General features: G+C 36.8%; 1 protein-coding gene across 21 annotated transcripts in view; it reads right to left on the bottom strand.

Moving 5' to 3' along the window:
- Positions 1 to 5320: 5320 nt before the first annotated feature.
- Positions 5321 to 19687, bottom strand: part of LOC131677666 (chloride channel protein 2) — a 176606-nt gene continuing 162239 nt past the window's right edge. For 18 of the 21 annotated variants that reach the window (XM_058957598.1, XM_058957597.1, XM_058957599.1 and 15 more), the window contains 6 exons: positions 15001 to 15102; positions 14701 to 14935; positions 13301 to 14638; positions 13138 to 13234; positions 6668 to 6947; positions 5321 to 5917 (listed from right to left, as the gene is read on the bottom strand). In XM_058957598.1, the coding sequence (XP_058813581.1) occupies positions 5878 to 5917; positions 6668 to 6947; positions 13138 to 13234; positions 13301 to 14638; positions 14701 to 14935; positions 15001 to 15102 (2092 nt within the window). In that variant the 3' untranslated portion in view covers positions 5321 to 5877. Of the gene's footprint in view, positions 5918 to 6416; positions 6948 to 13137; positions 13235 to 13300; positions 14639 to 14700; positions 14936 to 15000; positions 15103 to 19687 lie in introns of all 21 variants that reach the window. The other 3 variants (XR_009303408.1, XM_058957594.1, XM_058957596.1) reach the window with 3 other exon arrangements.

Below are 19687 nucleotides of genomic sequence, written 5' to 3'. Positions count from 1 at the left end.
TTACATAATCTCGTTGAAAATGCCCAATTCTATTACCATATAAAACTAATTCTAATTAATCTCCCCGAATCTTTACAAAATTCAATCACGCCATAGTTATTCCTACTTTTAAGATAGTTGTAAAATTGACCCCCTTAGTAAAAATTATTTGCTCCAATAATCTTCCTGCTTAAAATGTCAAACCATATTGCCATGAAAACTAAATGACCCCCCTAATCGTACGAAAATTAAATTACCCCTTTGTGAATATGTATAAGATAGCTATAAAATCTCCTTAGTTTCATTAAAAAAAATCAATATGCAATCCCCTAGTTTTAAGTAATTTAAAATGTAAAACAAAGCAAAATTGGCACCGTAAACCGGAGTGACATTGATCACTTTTCGAAGTAATCATTACATATTTATAGACGAAACACATTTTTTTCAAGTTTAATATTTTTAAACCATGTACTAATGTATGGAGAACAAGATTGGATGGTTTTACCTAAAATTGTCCGCTTACATCTATTTTTCCAAAAATGATTTCAAGTTGAAGTCCGTTTTCGTATTCCGGGGTGACTTTGATAACCTGCATGTTCACCCACATTAAGTTATTGATGTCAATGTTTTTCATTCAAATGATTGTTTAAACTAATTCTTGAAAGATACTCATTGTTTAGTAGATGTTAATTGGTATTATACAAAGTATTTAATGTACTGTAAAATTCGAGTAACCAAAATTCGTATAATTTTTGTCCAACTAGAATAAAAGATTCTGAAATCCTTTAAACCTCTAAAATTGTTTCATTTCAGTGCTTTATCAATGTACAAAAAGTTTCATCCATTTTAACACGTTGGAATATTGAACAATAAAAAAATGTAGCGACTTTTAGCATAAAATAATTTGAAATAATTGCCAACTAGTTTCACAAAAATGTATTTAAAGCAAACAAACTCTTAAAACCAAATTTTTCACATCCCAATTTAAAGAAAAATAAAAACTCACTTGTAATTTATAACTCTTGCTCAAATCTGAGATTTATTTGTTTTATAAAAAATAGACACTTTACGAAGCTTCGTAAAAATAAGGTAAAGTCAAATTTCGGTTTTTTGTAGGCTCTGTACCCAAAAACCGAACAATATACTCAAAAAGTATAGCAAATCAGTATTTTATAAGTTTAGAGTAAACATCATTTCAAATTAAAATGATTCGGTAGACTATTCTGGTTTAATAAGCGATCTATGAAAAAAGTTTCGAGTGATCAAAGTCACGCCGGTTTACTGCACCTTTAAGCTAACGCAAACGTGCCTTATCAAATAAACGCCCTGAAAAGGGCGGTTTTTTCGTTGTTTCGGAAAGAAAGTTTTCCTTTTAAATCGCGCACGGCTTTTTATTGTCACGGGCAGCATTTTCTGCCAGCTCCAGTTCGATGGAAAGCTATTCACTGCTGACAGGTTGACGAGTGCTCCAGCACCGACACGCTCGGTATAGTGACCCTTTCTCAGCAAACGTGTGTAACACACGAAAGATGTCGCACTCGCATACGACCCTTGGTTTTATACTTGGTTCAGTTTGCGTTTGAAGTCAAACGGGCAGGCCAGTGAATGAAATCAGTTCACTTACATCAAGAAAGAGGAGGAGCTTCGAACAAAAACTGTTCAAGATTTGCGGTAGGTACATGTAATTAGCGGGAATAAATCAGGAATGAGCTTCAATCAGATATTTAAAAATCGGGTTTTTTGTGAATGTATGCTAATTTTGACGCGTCGGAAATAAAAATATAGCGTACTACCCACCAACCCGGACTCCGCACTTTCAAAGTGTGAATGATCAAACAATGTTTTAATCACCGGTTGAGAAACTCAACGAAATATAAATGGCTTCGGCTATTTTTTGACAAGAAGTTAACGAAATGACAACAAGGTATGTGAGCCTTGAACAGTTAGCGTTTCTTGTAACTTATAGCTGAGTTGCTAGTTGAATTATTTTCACTGAAAGAAGATGATGCATCTATCTTTTCAAGTCTTTTCACTTGATCCTTATCCGTTTGCTGAAATAACTGTCAAAAATTCTATCCCATGTGGCGAAATTCACTGTTAAGGAAGACCGATAGTGTCAAACGATGTGTTTACCTTTCCGTAGAAAATCAAATAAAATTCAAAGTGGTTGAACACATATTACTATATTTGAAAAGGTTAGCACTATCGGTTTATATACTCGTGTATGTAATAAAAGAATTTGCATTCGTTGTCATACCGTTCGATATACTTTCTTTTGTATTCCTTTTACCAGAACTAACTACGGCTATAACACTAGTTTACAAATTTCAAAAAGTTGTGATATCCTCAACTTTTTTTTATCATTTCCGTAGTAAAATGGCCCGCTGAAAACGAAAATGCAATTGAAAAAATTCTGTATGGAACAGATTTTGAGATATTGCGAAAAAATCCGTTTTTGTATTTTAAAAAATTGGCCCTTTACTTCATCACAAATATCTCCAGTTGTACTCTACCGATTTTAATGATTTTAATATCATTTGATCGACAATTGCAAGACCTATCAATTATTCCTAGAACATTTTTGATCACTATTACAATTAGATCTCTATTCAGTAATTAATTAAAAAATTATTGCTATTTCTTGCAAAATTTTGGATTTTTTTTATTTGACGGTAAATTACTCAAAGCAGAACGATTTATTAAATATTTTTTATTCGTGGGTATTGAAATATGATCAATTACGAAAATAATGAGCGGTTTTTCATTGGAATCTTAATAAAAATATAGAATCTATGAGTATTTTTGTAAAACAGAAAAAGTCAGTTTTTTAGAGTTTTGCGTTTCTCATATAGAAAGGTTATGCAATCGGTCGGAATTTCGACTTTTCAACCGAGGCCCGAATATCTTATACCCTTCGACTCAGTTCGTCGAGATCGTAAAATGACTCTATGTGTGTGTATGTATGTATGTATATGTGCATGTGTCAAACAATCTCACCGATTTTTTCAGAGATGGTTGGACTGATTTGTACAAACTTAGTCTCAAATGAAAGGTACTACCTTTCCATCGGTCGCTATTGATTTTTTATTGATCCGATTCCCGGTTCCGGAGTTACAGATTGAAGAGTACGATCACCCTGCAAATTCATATATACACTGGTACCACCATGATGTCCAAATTATGCAATACATATTAAAATGTGTGCAACATTACTTGTATTTGCGAGTCCAGATCGTTGATAACCCATCGGAGTCGTAACCGGAAGTCGAATAGAAATAAAATTCAATAACAGTTTTAAGTGCCGTAACACATAAGTTTGGTCATATCGGTCCAGTCATCACTGAGAAATGGATGTACCTGTTATTCTGAATTTGGATTCTTCCGCCGGGGCTTCCGGAACCGTCGATGGTGGCCAACGTGGCTAACGCGACTTTGAATGATTGTTAGTGACCTAGAGCTACAAATCCAAGCAGTTGTGGTCACATTTTGGAAAAAAATTTCACCTTTTTACATTCATCGCCGTATACGTTGAAATCGGGATTTGCTGCGTGTTCGTGCTTATCACCGTGCAATTCTGGAACCGGAAGTCGGATCACTTAGAAATTCAACAGCAGTCAATGGGAACGTTGTACCTTTCATTTGAGACCAAGTTTGTAAAAATCGGTAAAGAATTCGCTGAGAAATAGATATGACATTAACGTAGGGACTTGGTAAGTTCCCCGGGGCATTAGGAACCATAATAGGTGGCCAATGTGGTCAAAGCGACTTCGGTGGGTCATCAATGATCTAAACACGCAAATCCTAGCAATGTTGCACACATTTTAATATGTATTGCATCATTTGGACATCATGGTGGTACCAGTGTATCTATGAATTTGCAGTGTGATCGTACTCTTCAATCTGTAACTCCGGAACCGGAAATCGGATCAATAAAAAAAAATCAATAGCGACCAATGGAAAGGTAGTACCTTTCATTTGAGACTAAATTTGTACAAATCGGTCCAGCCATCTCTGAGAAAAGTCGGTGAGATTGTTTGACACATGCACATGTACATACATACATACACACACATACACACACATATAGTCATTTTACGATCTCGACGAACTGAGTCGAATGGTATAAGATATTCGGCCCTTCGGGTCTCGGTTGAAAAGTCGAAATTCTGACCGATTGCATAACCTTTCTATATGAGAAACGCAAAACTCTAAAAAACTGACTTTTTCTATGTTTTACAAAAATACTCATAACTTCTATATTTTTATTTAGATTCAAATGAACAACCGCTCATTATTTTCGTAATTGATCATATTTCAATACCCACGAATAAAAAATATTTAATAAATCGTTCTTCTTTGAGTAATTTACCGTCAAATAAAAAAAAATTCCAAGATTTTGCAAGAAATAGCAATAATTTTTTAATTAATTACTGAATAGAGATCTAATTGTAACAGTGATCAAAAATGTTCTAGGAATAATTGATAGGTCTTGCAATTGCCGATCAAATGATATTAAAATCATTAAAATCGGTAGAGTATAACTGGAGATATTTGTGATGAAGTGAAGGGCCAATGTTTTTAAAATACAAAAACGGATTTTTTCGCAATATCTCAAAATCTGTTCCATACAGAATTTTTTTAATCGCATTTTCGTTTTCAGCGGGTCATTTTACTACGGAAATGATAAAAAAAATTGTGAGGATACAAATCACTGTAAACTAGTGTAATGGCTATAATAAGTCCTTCGCCTGTATGTGTCGTCTATTCAATCGTTGTTCTGATGTCTTTGATTTTAACTTATACCGTAGCGTTACCAAACGATTGTTTGTTAATTCTTTGTCTAGTCAGCCTTAGTCACAGTGTCCGTTCTAATGTAGCAATAGTATATTATTATTATTATTATTATTATTATTATTATTATTATTATTATTATTATTATTATTATTATTATTATTATTATTATTATTATTATTATTATTATTATTATTATTATTATTATTATTATTATTATTATTATTATTATTATTATTATTATTATTATTATTATTATTATTATTATTATTATTATTTGTTGTTGAAGCAAGCACTGAAATGAATCATTTCTATGTTTGTAATCTGTTGCTGCAAAAGATGAGGAGGTTTCATGCCGGTTGGAGAAAATGTTTCAATGGTTGAAAATCAACTCTAGCGGGTTTTTCCCTACTCTAAAAATGTTTATTTTTAGAGCAGGGAAAAGTCCGCTAGCCAAATAAAGTATTTTGACCTAGGATATAGATTTCAAATTCACTTGATAATTGAAAAGCGACCGGGTGTATTTCGGGGTCATTAAGAAGGCGAAATATTTTTTTAATTCGTTTTATTATTCACAGTATATATAGCGCTAAGTAAGCGAAACATTTCTACTGAAAGGTCTGCTATTTGGGACAGTATTGTCTTTTCTTGCTAAAGTAGCGTTTGGGAACCAGCTTTCAAGCTGTTCCGAGTGAGTAAACCACGACTGATAGCTGTAGTTAGATGCCTCCGAGGTAAAAAACACAGTGTCTTTTATTTACATAAATCATATTCGTCTTGGACAAGAGAAATCTCCTAAAATTTGTTAATAGCTGTGTACCTTAAAACTATATCAACATTCACATTTAATATAATTTCCTAACGTGTGGGTCTTGGTTGATGGGTAAAATTTAACATAACAAGTGCAGCAACAATGATGAAGAAACAAACCAGATTATAGTACCCTGTGGATCTTTGTCATCCTTCCTGTTTCATTTAGCTCAGAGCAACTCCCGAGCACTATTTATGCCGCGCTTTCTTCCTTTCTTGCTTCCTTACGTGATTTCACATTGTCGGTCTTAACAGATTAGGGTTTAAAATTAGAATCACATCATTTCTCGTAAATTATCATCGATCACGATCCCGAGTTATCTCAATCTTTGAATATCTGTGGCAAGAGAGGAAAAAAAATTAGAATTATGATGTTAAAATATCTTGGATAATTTTTGATGAAAATTGGTTATAAAAATGAATACTGTGAAGTTAGTAAGTCAAGTCCATACTGTGTTTTATGTAGCCATATGCTGTTTCGATTCTTTAAACTGAGATGTGTATAGAATGTAGCCTTTGGGCGAGATTTAGCAGAAATAGTGTAACAATATTGAGGTTATCCAGAAGGACGATCAAACAAGCGGAATAGCTTTCTTATATAAGTGAAGGAGTGCAGAACTTTGTGTGAATTTTTAATTGTAATGTATGATTCAGTCAAGCGACATTGTTTTTCAAGCACCACTACCATGCATGAGAATAGCTATATTTTTACCACGGTTAGTATCAGGCACTTTTCGATAAAATCTATCTTCATTAAATCTTGTAGCCCAAGCATGCAGAACTACAGCATATGTTAAATTAGATAGTCAAGAGATTAAATCGGTTCGCCCAAGTACCTTTCTAGTGTTCCCAGCCCAATGCGAAGCCCAACTGCCACACTTTCACCTTCTATTGGTTAGCTTTGTTTGTGTGTATAACTTATGTCCGTATAGAATTGTTTGACCATCGTGAGGCAGATGTGTGTAAATTATGTTAGAATGTCGCTCTGAGTTGTGCGATGATATGCGTTTTTTTAAAGATGTGTTTATGTATGTGTTCGGTTCACAGAACCGCTATAGCTGATCTATGGTGAGTAATAAAACACTACTGTTGAACGCCACCGTGACTGTGTGAGTTGTTGTTGCTGCCACCGCTACTGTTGTTGTTGTTGTGATTGTTGCTGTTTGTGTTTTGGCCGGTAGTAGTAGAGCTATTCTTAGCGTTTGTAAACCTAATGTGGTCTAGTTCGATATCGGAACAGTTATCCGAATTGGAAAGTGCTGAGTCCATAGACGTTATGGTATTATTTACTTTTTTGTCGCTGTAACCATCGTTGACTCCCTTCGGCAGGAGTGGATCATCCGAGGATGGACTGTCAAGCCCTGTCTCTGCAATTGGGTAAGAACGAGAACGAGGTATTTATGAATCATTGTGCAGCTATATTCGGTAGAAACGGATTGTGCTGGGATTCAGCTAATTTGAGCTAATGTTGGTGTAACTCAAATCCACCTTACCGTATCGTATGAGTATTTGTCATTTAAGTATGATGAGAGTAAAAACTTTCGTCATGTTTAAATCATCAAGAAATCTTGTACAAATTGTAAAATTCACCGAGAACTTTTCTTGCTTCGCATAAAATGTGCCACGTTAGTTTTAAAAATACAATTACAATTATATTTTTTTGCGGATGAAAGTGTTTTACTTTAGGTTCACAACTTATTCTAGATTTAAGGTTCAAGAAACCTTTTTTAAGCATGTGTAGATATTCAACGCTTAGTAGTATGCGTAGGAGAAATTGTGTTCAGCTTTGCCACCGGTTTATCCCTTATAAAACCTTTTCAAAACTCTAAAAGAAGAAAATCAGTTGATTCATTAGATTATCACGATTCAAATTATGCAAAATAGTTAATGGAAAAATAATTAACCAAGCGGAATGGTGCGTTTGAAAAAGTGGCTGTGATTTTTTGTCGCAGTATCACATTGTGCTAGGGCACGCCACACAACAGCGTAATGAAAAAAGCACAGCCACTTTTTCAAAAGCACCATTCCGCTTGGTCAATTGTTTTTCCACCAACTATTTTGCATCATTTCAATCGTGAAAATCTAATAAATCGACTGATGTTCTTCTTTTGGAGTTTATATCAAAAAACTGGTGACAAAGCTGAACATAATTTTTCCTACGCATACTACCAAGCGTTCAATTCTTACACATACTTAAAAAAGGTTTCTTGAGCCTTAACACAATAACGATAGTCTACTTTTCCACTTAGGGTTCAACTGAGAACGCCTCAATAACCGGCTATTTTGGATAACGAACAAAGCAGTGTTTTGTAATACCAAATCTTCATGAAAATGAATCAATGTATTGCATTGCATTGCTAGAGTATTACTGAATAATTTTTCTGAAAATTTTTCCAACGGCGTGAGAAAAAACTACTTTTTTCGTTTTCCAATACGGCCCCTTTTCCAAGCTTTCTCAATTGAACCTTAGAATCTTTAGCAGGCAATGCACAGGTTTTCAAAATGCCGTTTTCATTATCAAAATTTAAAAACTGCCGAACCATTAGTTTTGAAGATTGGACTTCTTCGAAGAAGTTTCTAGATACAAATAGACGCATACTGTAATATAATGAATTAAGTGTTTATTTACTTTAAAAGCGAGAAAAAAAAAATTTCTTCAAATAATTTAGATAGAAGCTCGCGGCCTTCGGCAAAGTTCTAGAAATATTATTTTGAAGAACTTTGCTAAAGATACTAAAGCTATACATAGCAACAGTAGCGAGATATGTAGGGTTACTTGCGATAGATCCCTTAAAACAGTTTTTCTAATAATAACTTTTTACGATTATTTTATTAATTATTTTACAAAGTTGTTCAGGGCGATAAATTACACTTTTTTGATGAAGACGATGAATCGATAGCTCATGAAACAAAATGGTTATTGTCAATTTTCGTATATTTTTAAGTCAACTTACACCTTAAGCAACATCCTTAATTGCAAAAATTCGCAGATGGCTTTGATTACAGTTGAAAATACAAAATTTTTGCTTTTGATAGAATATAAAAACCTTTGTCTGACGGGACTGCTAGATAGGTTACGTATAAAACCAATACTCAATATTACCATCTGCCGCATCCCAAGCAGCATTTAAAGTTTTATATAACGCTACAAGTGCATTCTAAGTTTTAAGAGGCTCTTCAAGGGTGCATTAAAATCGCTATTGCTACTTGGGATTCTTACAACATACAAAGAATATGAGTATGTAGTCCTTCGAATTACAGCAAACAAAAGTCATAAAGAAGGATTAGCCATCAATCGTATTGGGCAACGCTACAAATATTTCCCTAATCTTGTGAAAGGATCTTCGACTCAGCAATGATATTTGTTTATTAGTGTGTATTTTATCGCCAAGAACAACTTTGTAGAAGACCATTTTAATATACAAAATAATCGTGAAACGTTATATTAGAAAAACTGTTTTAAGGGGTCTATCGCAAGTAACTGTTTTAAAAGGATCCATCGCAAGTAACCCTATATATCTCGCAACTGATGCTATGTAGAGCTTTAGTATTTTTAGAAAAGTTCTTCACAATAATATTTTCTAGAGCTTTGCTAAAGACCATGAGCTTCCAGCTAAATTTATTTGGGAAAATAATTATTCTATCTCAATTTTAGGAGAATGAATATATATCTCGAGCTGTACGTCAGAATTACATAGAAACAGTGAAGTGGAAGTTTTTTTTGTAAAACTGAAGTTAGCTAAAATTTACGATGTTTTAGAACAAAGGAAAATTTAAAGGACTGTTCCCGAAGGATTGTACATATTTTTTTCAGAACAGATAAAGGATGTGCCACATCAAATTGCACCACGGAGAAAACGCATTGGAAAATAGCCCATTAGGTATTTTCTCTTTAAAAAAAGCGTTTAAGCGGAATACTAATGCTTCGGTCAGGGGTGTTGCCGAAAATTTGAATCTGTCGAAGTATTTCGTTCATAGATCCAAGCACCGGGAAGGACTGCATACGTACAAAGTGCAGAAGACTTCAAATCGTGACGAGCGGCAAAATACGGTGGAAAAGTCACGAGTCCAGAAACTGCACACCCAGATGTTGACGAAGCCTCATTGTCCCATCATGGATGATGATTTTTACGTCAAGGCGGACTTCTGGCAGCTTCCGGGCTGAAACTTTCAAAATTCGCCAATAAATGCATGATTTGGCAAGCGATCTGCTCATGTGGCAAACGGAGTGCGCCGTTCGTGACTACTGGGACTGTAAACGGGAAGATCTACCTCAAGGAGTGTCTACAGAAGCGTCTGCTTCCTCTGTAGCAGCAGCACGAAGGCCCTACGATCTTCTGGCCCGATCTAGCATCTGTATATACCACATTGCCTTAAATTTATACCACAAAATAGTGTACATGATTCAACTCATAGAGGGCAAGATGGAGAGGATGGAAGGTGGGAACATTAAAATTAAGCATGGTCGCCGGGCCCCAGGAAGTAAACATAAACATCCGGACAAGGAGAGAAAACGCCGAATTTCATCTCGGATCTTCCGATTCGAACACTTAGGGACACTTTTTTATCTCGAAACTTCCGATAAAAAATAGTTATGACCGAACCGCAACAAAACTTATATCAACAGAGAAATCCACTACGTCATTTGTTTATGCTTTTGTACTTCATATCCTCCTGCTTTATCGGCTTCATCGAAGAATAATGACAACCGCAGTAATACAAAGAAAAAAATGTGCCTATATACGTCTTTCTGGAGCGTGCACATTTTTCTATGTGTGAGTTTGGTAGTCATATTTTTTCGAACGAAAAGGAAGAAGGTGAAGAAGAAAGGAAAAGCACGTGGTGCCGTTCTTTGTTCGGATTGGTTTGTGGTGTAAATATTTACTCTTTGCGGGCCTGGCCACCATACTTATTTATGCCACGTGCTTGCAAGCTTCGTTTCGATGGTTGTTTTTGTTGATGTTATTCTACAGAGGCCCGGAAGCCAATTTCACTAGCAAGAAACCGACACACTCAATAACGGCGTATGTTTTCACCTCCTATTTTATCATCTTGAATGCTGTTTTATTCGTAATCCTATTGACGAAGTGCACATTAGCCGACCCGTCATTAAGCCTTTGAAATAGATTAAAGTCGACCATGCCAGCCGAAGGCCACCGATTACAGATATACTGTCAAAGTAATGGATACAATATGAGGTGTTTATGGGAGTAATAACAGATTTGTTCGTACCTTAAGCGGGCCCTACACGACCTGCAATATTGACAATAAACCAATTATTGATCCAAAGATTGATGGTGTAAAGGAAATTTTGAAAATATTGATGCCGTAGAATTTAAATACGATTGACGTATTGAAGTATCCTCGTTAATATTTTTACTATCAATGTGTTTCGTGTAGGGTCCGCTTTAGACAAGACAAGACAACTACTAAAGGACGATTTAGACAATTCATCAACTTCGGTCAACGTCAGCGAGACGTCATCGTTCCGTCAGGATAAGTTTAATACGTTTCTCTTGTGCCCGTTCACGCGTGCCGTAGGGAAACTGGGGGTAAGACGGATATGTTAAGGATACACTCAAATATAACATAGAAAAAGCATGTGTTTGTCAACATGTAATATTAGAGGGATTATGTTACGAAAATCAATAAGTATCTTTTTTCAATGTAATAGAAAACGAAGAAATATCTGCAGTTTTTCCAGGCTGCGGGTGAAACGGACATATGGTGGGGGTAAGACGGACATGTTGGAAATATGATGATAACAACATAACTGGTAAGTTAAATATTAAAAGGACCATTGCCATTCTTTGATTGCACACAACCAGTGTGTAGGACTGCACGAAGTTGTCTACCTTTTCCAAATTGTAGGAATACCGCATTTAGCCTCTGTCACATTCTCGTACATCCTGCAGTCTACTGAATGGCAGACCTAAACTAACTGGACGATTCTTCACGTTTAATAGTAAGATTTTCGTTTCTATACGCGAAACATTTTCCTATAAGGATGAATCAATCGAATTAATCAAGACTGCCCGTCTTGCCCCAAAAGCACACATTAGATTATCGAAATAAATGAAAAAATGGAATCTTGACGTTCCGTACCGGTGACGGAAGCATGGTGTATCGTGTGAATCGTACTTAATATGATTTTGGGAGCTCTGAGCCAATCTGACGTCTTCGAATTTGCCTATTGTGTTAATGCTTTATTTATGGCAGGGTTATTTCGCATTGTTGGCATCATAAACAGCGAAACTGCGTTCTGTGGAGACCCGTAACCAATCGAATGGAAAGCGGTAATGGACGAGGAAATGATATAGTATCAGAGGAATGATCTGGTTTTACCCAATTTTTTCCTTCATGGAAAAACATTGCTTTTCATTCAATTTTTTCTTCTTAGGGAGCAATATAGCAAAGTGATAAGGAGAGTGAGAGCTTAACTCCTCAACCTCAACGAAAGATTACCGGAAGCAAATGGATTACTAAACATAAAGTCATCTTTATGGAGAACTAGCTAATACCCATCGCGCGTTGCTGCGACACTCTGCGAAATAGGAGGAAAACACAATTTGTTCCAAAGCGCCATCTGGCGGGCAGATAATCTCCAACTAATAGCACACAAACACGCCCCATACCAAATACCTACTGTGTGCAAATTTTTACGGAAATCGGTTAAGCCGTTTGGGAGTCTATAAATCATATACATACAAACTTTGACTTTTATATATATAGATAGATAGATAGATAGATAGATAGATATTTGTGCCCGTGTGCGGTACTGGGCCGTCACTGAAACTGATCGGAAAGGTGTAATAGCGCTTTAGAGCTGAGCCCCCTGGTCAAACGACAACTAAAACGTCACTGTAAATCCTGATCATGGTTTCTGGTTGGCAGTTTAGCTTCTTCCGGTGTGTATGGATATAAGAATAAAATACTAGCACTGTTTACACCAACGATTGGTTACACAAGTAACGCATTCAATGTTCAATGTTGACGGAATCTGATGTATCGGCTGAATCGGGCTTAAATCTTTTTCTGATTCTTAAGCTAGATATCAAACGTGTTTGATATACTCTCTGCGTCCACGTGTAATAGAATTCCTCAAGCTAACACATCACGGGAGTCAAAATTCGTAATATTTATCAAGTTAGTAGATAATAACAAGAATTCAGATATTTATGCGATGTAAAATTATGTAATTTAGAATAAAGAATGATTGAAACAAGTAATAATGAGCGAACTTTTTCATGAAATGAAGAACTACTGTTCGTAAATTGCTGGACAAAAACTAGAATTATTGTTACGACCACATGATTTGATTCGCCAGACCATTTGGAAAACAGTAGTCTACGGTTGTATATGGAATGAAGGATGAAGTATGACTGACAAATGTGACATGCGGACAAATTTGTAAATAAATAATATTTATTATTTTGACTTTCTAATAATGTAGTAGACTGATCGGACCGTACACATTTCAAACAGGTGTACTGAGCACGTCGAAAAAATCGACTCGGTTACAATTAGAATCGAAAGACACTCTCGTTCTGCACCTACCTCTGTGAGCCATGGCTCTAGCTTCATCCTCCTGCTTTTGTTTCACCGATTCCGGCGTAAGTGTTCCGCTGTTTACATTTTCGATGGCCACCCGAAGCTACAAAAAAAGAAGCAATTCGATCAGGCTTCGCTTCATCATCACATATACCGACATAAAGCTTACCTCTTTCAATGCCACAACACCGACGAGCCGACCGACATTCGTCACGTATGCATGGTTGATACCAACCATCGAAAACAGCGAATGAACCTTCAGAATCGATGTACGTTCGACTAGTTGGAAAGGTGCCGGATCGATGTGCAAATGGTCTACATCGATCGGTTTGCTCATCTCTTCTAGCTCCCACGCTTTTTGGTCCTCGTGCGACATATCGATGACCCGTTCTCGGGGCAGTTGAACTTTCTTGGAGATTCCAGGTGTGAGTGGTACTCCCTCTGTGATAATCATACTTGGTGTGCCAATGGATCCGATTTCCGGATCCGGTGTGACATCTTGTAGGGTAGCTGATTTGCGGAAAATGATATCGAAGGCGGATCGTATTCGACTCTCCGTTCCAGTGATCGTCGTGTAAGGCGTCTGGACAGGACTATGTGGTGACAGGGGGGTAAATCCCTTCATTGTAAACGAATTTGTCTTTTTGAGGATGGATTTCTTTGGCTGCGTACCGAAAACGGGACTATATTGGAAGGTGGTTTCCTTCTTCGCCTGAGGTGGCAACATTTCGTTGTTGGCTCGTTCGCGCAGTTTCAGAATATCTGGAGCCGGGCTTACTTCAAAGCGCGATGGACGGCGTGTTTTCTGCAATTCTTCTGCTTCTCGTTGTAGTCGCTCCTGCTCCTCTCGTACCTTTTCCTCTGCTTCTTTCATCCACTTGGCTGCTACTTCTAGTCGTTTTTCACGACCAATGTGTTTGTCGATCATTTTAATCAGTTCATAGCGTTGCACGCTTCCGAGGAGTACTTTGTTATCGGGGCTATCTACGATGGGTAAGCTCCGTAAAGCCTTATTCGCTTTTAAAATTTCTTTCAGCTTCTGGTACGAGATTCCCTTCCAAATGTACTTGACATCGTGCACCATGAAGTCCTCGACGTAGATATTGTACATTCCCGACCCGCTGGGCAGTAGATCCGGCAGGTAGGGCAGCTTCTTAATTAGGATAATGCTATCGTACATGGACGGTTGTAACAGTGCTGCCACCGCATTCGAAACCAGCGAAGCGATCATCACCGGTACAATGTGCGTTATTTGCCCGGTCATCTCGAATACGATTACTCCCACCGATACGGTGTGAGTGACGGCACCGGAGAATGCAGCGGCTCCCACTACGGAGTAACCACCGGGAATAATCGGTGCCAGCTTTCCACCATAGCGAACTCCGTAGGGGAACCATAGGTGCATCGCTTCGCCGACTAGACGTCCTAGGGCCGCGCCAATTTTGAACACAGGAATGAAGATACCAGATGGAACCGGAATGGTTGACGTGATGATGGAAAAAAAGAACTGTGGATAGATTCGACATGTCAACAGATTTTGATAAAAGCTATGTAAGAGACAGGACTTACTGTGTATAACAAATAAATGAACAAATTGACAAAAACGTCCGTGTAGGCAGTCCGCCAGTTGGAAACGATGGCCGCTTGTTCTACGGTGAGTTCGTGTTTGCTCCAGGTGAAATTTGAGAACAGCTGTAGCACCTGTTCGTGGGTGCTCAGTTCACCGGCAATGTATTGGCCGAAACCAAGAGGGAATGAAAGTGTTGCTACGATGAGTGCCAGTATTCCGGGATACAGGAAACGACTAGAACGAAGTAGGAAAGGGGTGGTTAAGAACGATGGAGTTAGAGTGAAACGGTTCATACATACTTCTTTTGGAGAAATTTGTTCATCCCTTTGTTGGATCGCATGAAGAACACGTACTTGCGGTGAACCCACACGTATAGCGCACCACCAAGGCCGCTGACGAGACTGTAAAGAAGGAGTTTTTTTCATAAAACGTTTATTTGACACGGCATTTGCAAAAGCTTTTTTACGCCGGGGTTTTTTTACATAACATGTTAAAAACGAGTTTTGTTTTATATTTATTTAATGTTAGCTTTAAAAGTCTGGGATATTTTTTTCATTTTTATTTCCGGTCAGTAAAAGTTCAATGATGATTATTATATTACGTTAATGCGAATTGTAGTATTGATATGAACCTATCCTTACTCAAATTAATAGGAATAAAACATCCAGAACGAATATCGTTTGCATAAATTTTGTTATATTTTTGTTCGTTCGTTGGAAAATCATATAGTTTGTAGTTTTATTGTTTATATTATTTGCATAACTTAATTAACTGTTCTTTTTAGTAGAATATATTAGATAATGTGTCAATTGATTCTACATAGTAAAAAAATAGTATCACATTCTATTTTATTGCCGTGTTTTGTCGGAATGAAAAAGAGGAAAAAATGAGATTTTACCATGTTTAAGCTCTCGTTAGTCGGCTGTCTGGATTTAATATTACTTATTTAACAAAACCTAGAAGATTTGAAATAATACAACGAACTCTAACTCTATCGAAAACTCTGGGCAGCCTGATACCCAGAGCAATGGATAACACTATTGGCAGATTTACAAGATTTGCAAGGATAACAAGTTAGCATTAAGTGGAAAATGACTTCATGCTTGTTACATGATTCGTCAATAGTGCCTACTATGGTTCGTAGCTCATGCTAGTACAGGAAGCCAATTGCGCATTCTGCTAATTTCAAACCGACCCGGAACCAACCCGATCACCCCCGGTGTCCCTTGAGATGTTTACTGCGATGATCCTGGAAGGTTACTTGCTAGTCTATCCGATGCTATTTCGTCACCGCCACACACTCGTCTTTAATCCGAAAAAGTCGATCAAAAGTATTTGTTGGCTTTCGATGACGTTTTCAAGTTTGGCTGTCTTCAGCAACGCTTCAACAAACTTGATTACGTATCTAAATAAGTAATGTTACTTTCACTCTAGCATTCTAGCTCATGATATGAGTGAGTCGCAGATGCAAGAGCTGGTGCTCCGGAGGCTATTGACTTCCGGCTTTTTCGCATAAGACGCATAAGGTATTCGTGATATGAAACATTTGCTGAAGGTGAAAATGGAGGTTATACTCACGGAAGTCGCCTTTACGAGTTCTACCGTGTCAGGCATTCAGTGCTGATACCGTTTAACAAATTACCCCACGTGAAATCAGTCGCTTTGACTAATAACTTATAATGTCTGGTTGATCCTCATATATATGGATAATGAAAACCAATGTTCGGCTGGCTACAAGAACTAATACCACTTACTTGTAACGTAACCATTAAAAGATTCAGGCAGGCTGTATCTCGTGGTTTCGGAATGTTTTGGTGATTTGACCCCGGGAACGGGCATTCCGAAGCAGGTTCCCGTTCCGACGTCGAATTGCCACATGGTCTCGTATCAATGAATAACAGACTTCCGAGACAATTTGAAGAGTTTTGATACTTATATGGCTAAGCCATTATTAAAATTTACAAATCATACCCTAGCACTTGAACATTACTCCGGAAAATCCGAGAAAGCAATAGTTATGAGCTTTTCAATTTATGGTTACTCGGGTACCCTCGTCGGCCTGTTAAAGGTGTTTTTTTTACACATAACTGTTAAAAGAGCGCTTAATTTTTTCCCCACATAATTTATATGCGATATATGTCGAGAGTTCATGCAGAGTCTCAACACCGTGCTTTGTTTCTACAATGGGTAGCTGTATGGCTCAATTGTTTGTAATGACGCAGTTCATGCTCCGCCCCACAGTGGGGCCGGGCCGGTCAAAACCTCCAAAATTTATTGTCGATTTTCATACCTTTTATATTTTTCCTAAATGTACATTACCTAAAGCTGTATTCGCCAAATTTTTGAGTCAATCGATTGAAAAATATAAGTGCTACATTTTTTTGAACCGTACAGGGTCTTGAAAATCTGCAAGAATTTGAGTGACAAAAAGTTTTTGTTCATTCTAATTCATCTCGCTTTAATAGGTACTACAATGATAATTTAACAACACATATTGGCATTTCTAATAGAAAATCATCTCATGAATTCAATGGTGTATTTCGATTCGATTTGAAAAATAATGAGTATTTCAAAAGTTACCAATAAAATCAATATAACTATGTTGTTCAACGCGGACTTATTTACATTCAGAGTGTCATCTCTTTATCGGTAAAAGCGTGTTAAAGGATCTCATCTAGTACAACTGACGTAGAATTTTATCTAGTTTTCAAAAATCATAGTTCCATCTTGCGCCGTTTCGCGCCGAAGGTTGATATTTGGACATTTGTAAAATTAGTTTTTTCATGGAGACGCATGGTATATCTTGATTTCATGAAGTTTTGCATTATTATTCACCGGTGGATTTCTTTTTCTGAACGCTGTTTGTAAATTCAGGGTTTGGGGCGATTTCTTTGATACAAATATAAGTATGCCTTAACCGTCTTGCAATTATGACTCGTGTTTCTACATTTTTACAGTTATCTACAGTATAGAAAAATTCAAATATATAGAAGCCAACGAGGCAAACTAACTGCAACTATTATTATATCTTCACTTGAATCTTATCTCTTTGGTAGGTATTGGTCGTTAGCTTTACTGGTGGCCGATGAAAGGTAAACACGTGAGTGTGGGAAATGTTCTTTTTACCCGATTTTTAGTTATTGGCCAGTAATGCAACATTTATTTTCAAGTGCAAACTCCCTATTGAATCTATCATAATCAACAGTCAAATTCAAAATCTCCCTCAATAATTCACTTCCAAATTGGTGAGAGTTTCATGCAAAAACGCTCACGCCTCTATTTCAAAGCATACACATACAGTGCAAAGTATGCTCAGGATATTTTCGTACGAAAAACCAAGTCAGTACCCACAAGGAGAGATATTCATATCATCATTGGAATTGAATATCAATGGAAAAGTATTGAGAGGCTTAGCTGCAGTATGCATCGTATGACCAACTGTGAATAGAGCATAGTAGGGCATGATTTGAGATCTTCGTCATAATCAAATAAACCTGTTATCTTTTAATAGCTTTGGCGATAACTATAAATAAATAAACCAATAAAACAAAAATTTAAGGCATTCTATCAAACACCTTAAGATATGCTATCTTTTACAACTATTCTAAACGCATACGTTAATAAATTAGTACATAAGGATTATCTCTTAAAGAGCTATGAAGGGATGATTTTTTCTACGATGATATTCAGATTGGACTGAAGATCTACAAACAAATGTATAAAATTACATCATTTTTTATTCACCAGATTTCGATAAATTAGAACCACCCTAGCTAACTCGTTACTAAGGACTATCCCAGGAAATCAAAATGTTTCTGTTCACTTACGAAGTATCTTGAGAAGTTAATAAAATTCACTTTTGCGAAATTTAAAAAAAAAAAAAACTTTTAGAACCACCCTAGGCTGTCCAATTTTCATGTTAGCGTCCTCATTTAATAAAAATCGAGTTCAGCGTACCAAAATTCCCCTTAGATGACATTTTAAACTACTTTTGAGGTTTTGTTCAGCTTTTGTATGGAGTGGATCCACTGTGAGCCCGCAACACAAAAAGGCGAACAGGCAGTCGAGCCACGTCCAATAGAGTTTAGAAGAGCCGATCCAGCGATAGGCTCGAAATGAGGCTGATGGAAAATGAGTTGTTCTCCTATACTCTTGCATTTTTGCTGAACGCAATTGTTCGCATACCAGAATTTTAACTGATTGAAACAGTGAGTTCTGGAAGGAGCCTATCGCATACTTCGCACTTAAGACCCCTGTTGGGGACTACACCATAAAACTCTACTTCCCAGGCGGTGACGTAGACAAGACACCTCTTCGTACATGGCTGAATGTTGTTTAGTTAGATCACGCGATACATGATGTTAAATGGCTTATCTTTGGCCCGGAAATAGACAAACCCGGAGCCGGTTTTATTAAACGGATTTTATTTGTATCGATAAGGAGACTTATCATCATTATATTAGGCAATCGACCATATTCAAATCGACCTGTATCGAGTCTGAGGGGGATGTCGGTCATCGGAGATACCTTCCCATTAATCAATATTATCATGCGGGCTTCAGTACAAAAGGTGTTTCCAAATAGCCGCAAGCTATTATCCGGAAATTTTAATTTTTACTACACATGCCATGTTTGAACTTTCGTCACGACGGGTAGAAATTACGTCGAATATTTTTAACCCCTCGGGAAAAATGTGTACCGCCGACCCTGCTGTTATGGACTTATGTATTATTTTCTTAGCGCAATAATCATGTTAATATTTTATACCTTTCTTGCCCTGAAAATTTTCTCGAACTATTTTTGCACTAATTAATATTTGACTCACGTTTGCCTGAGCTTGTGATAAATATACCATTTAGAATGTAATAGAATGTAATAGAATATTTTAACCCACTCTTGTTCTAAGTCCTTCATTTACAGCATATGTTCCAAAAATATTCCTTCGTTTTTAGGAGCTTCAATCGTTTTTTTTGCATTCGTTATAGA

Source organism: Topomyia yanbarensis, chromosome 1 (assembly GCF_030247195.1).
Source record: "Topomyia yanbarensis strain Yona2022 chromosome 1, ASM3024719v1, whole genome shotgun sequence".
In the NCBI taxonomy this organism is placed as follows: domain Eukaryota; kingdom Metazoa; phylum Arthropoda; class Insecta; order Diptera; family Culicidae; genus Topomyia; species Topomyia yanbarensis.
The sequence above is the reverse complement of the archived record's forward strand: the minus strand, read 5'-3'. Positions and strand labels throughout refer to the sequence as shown.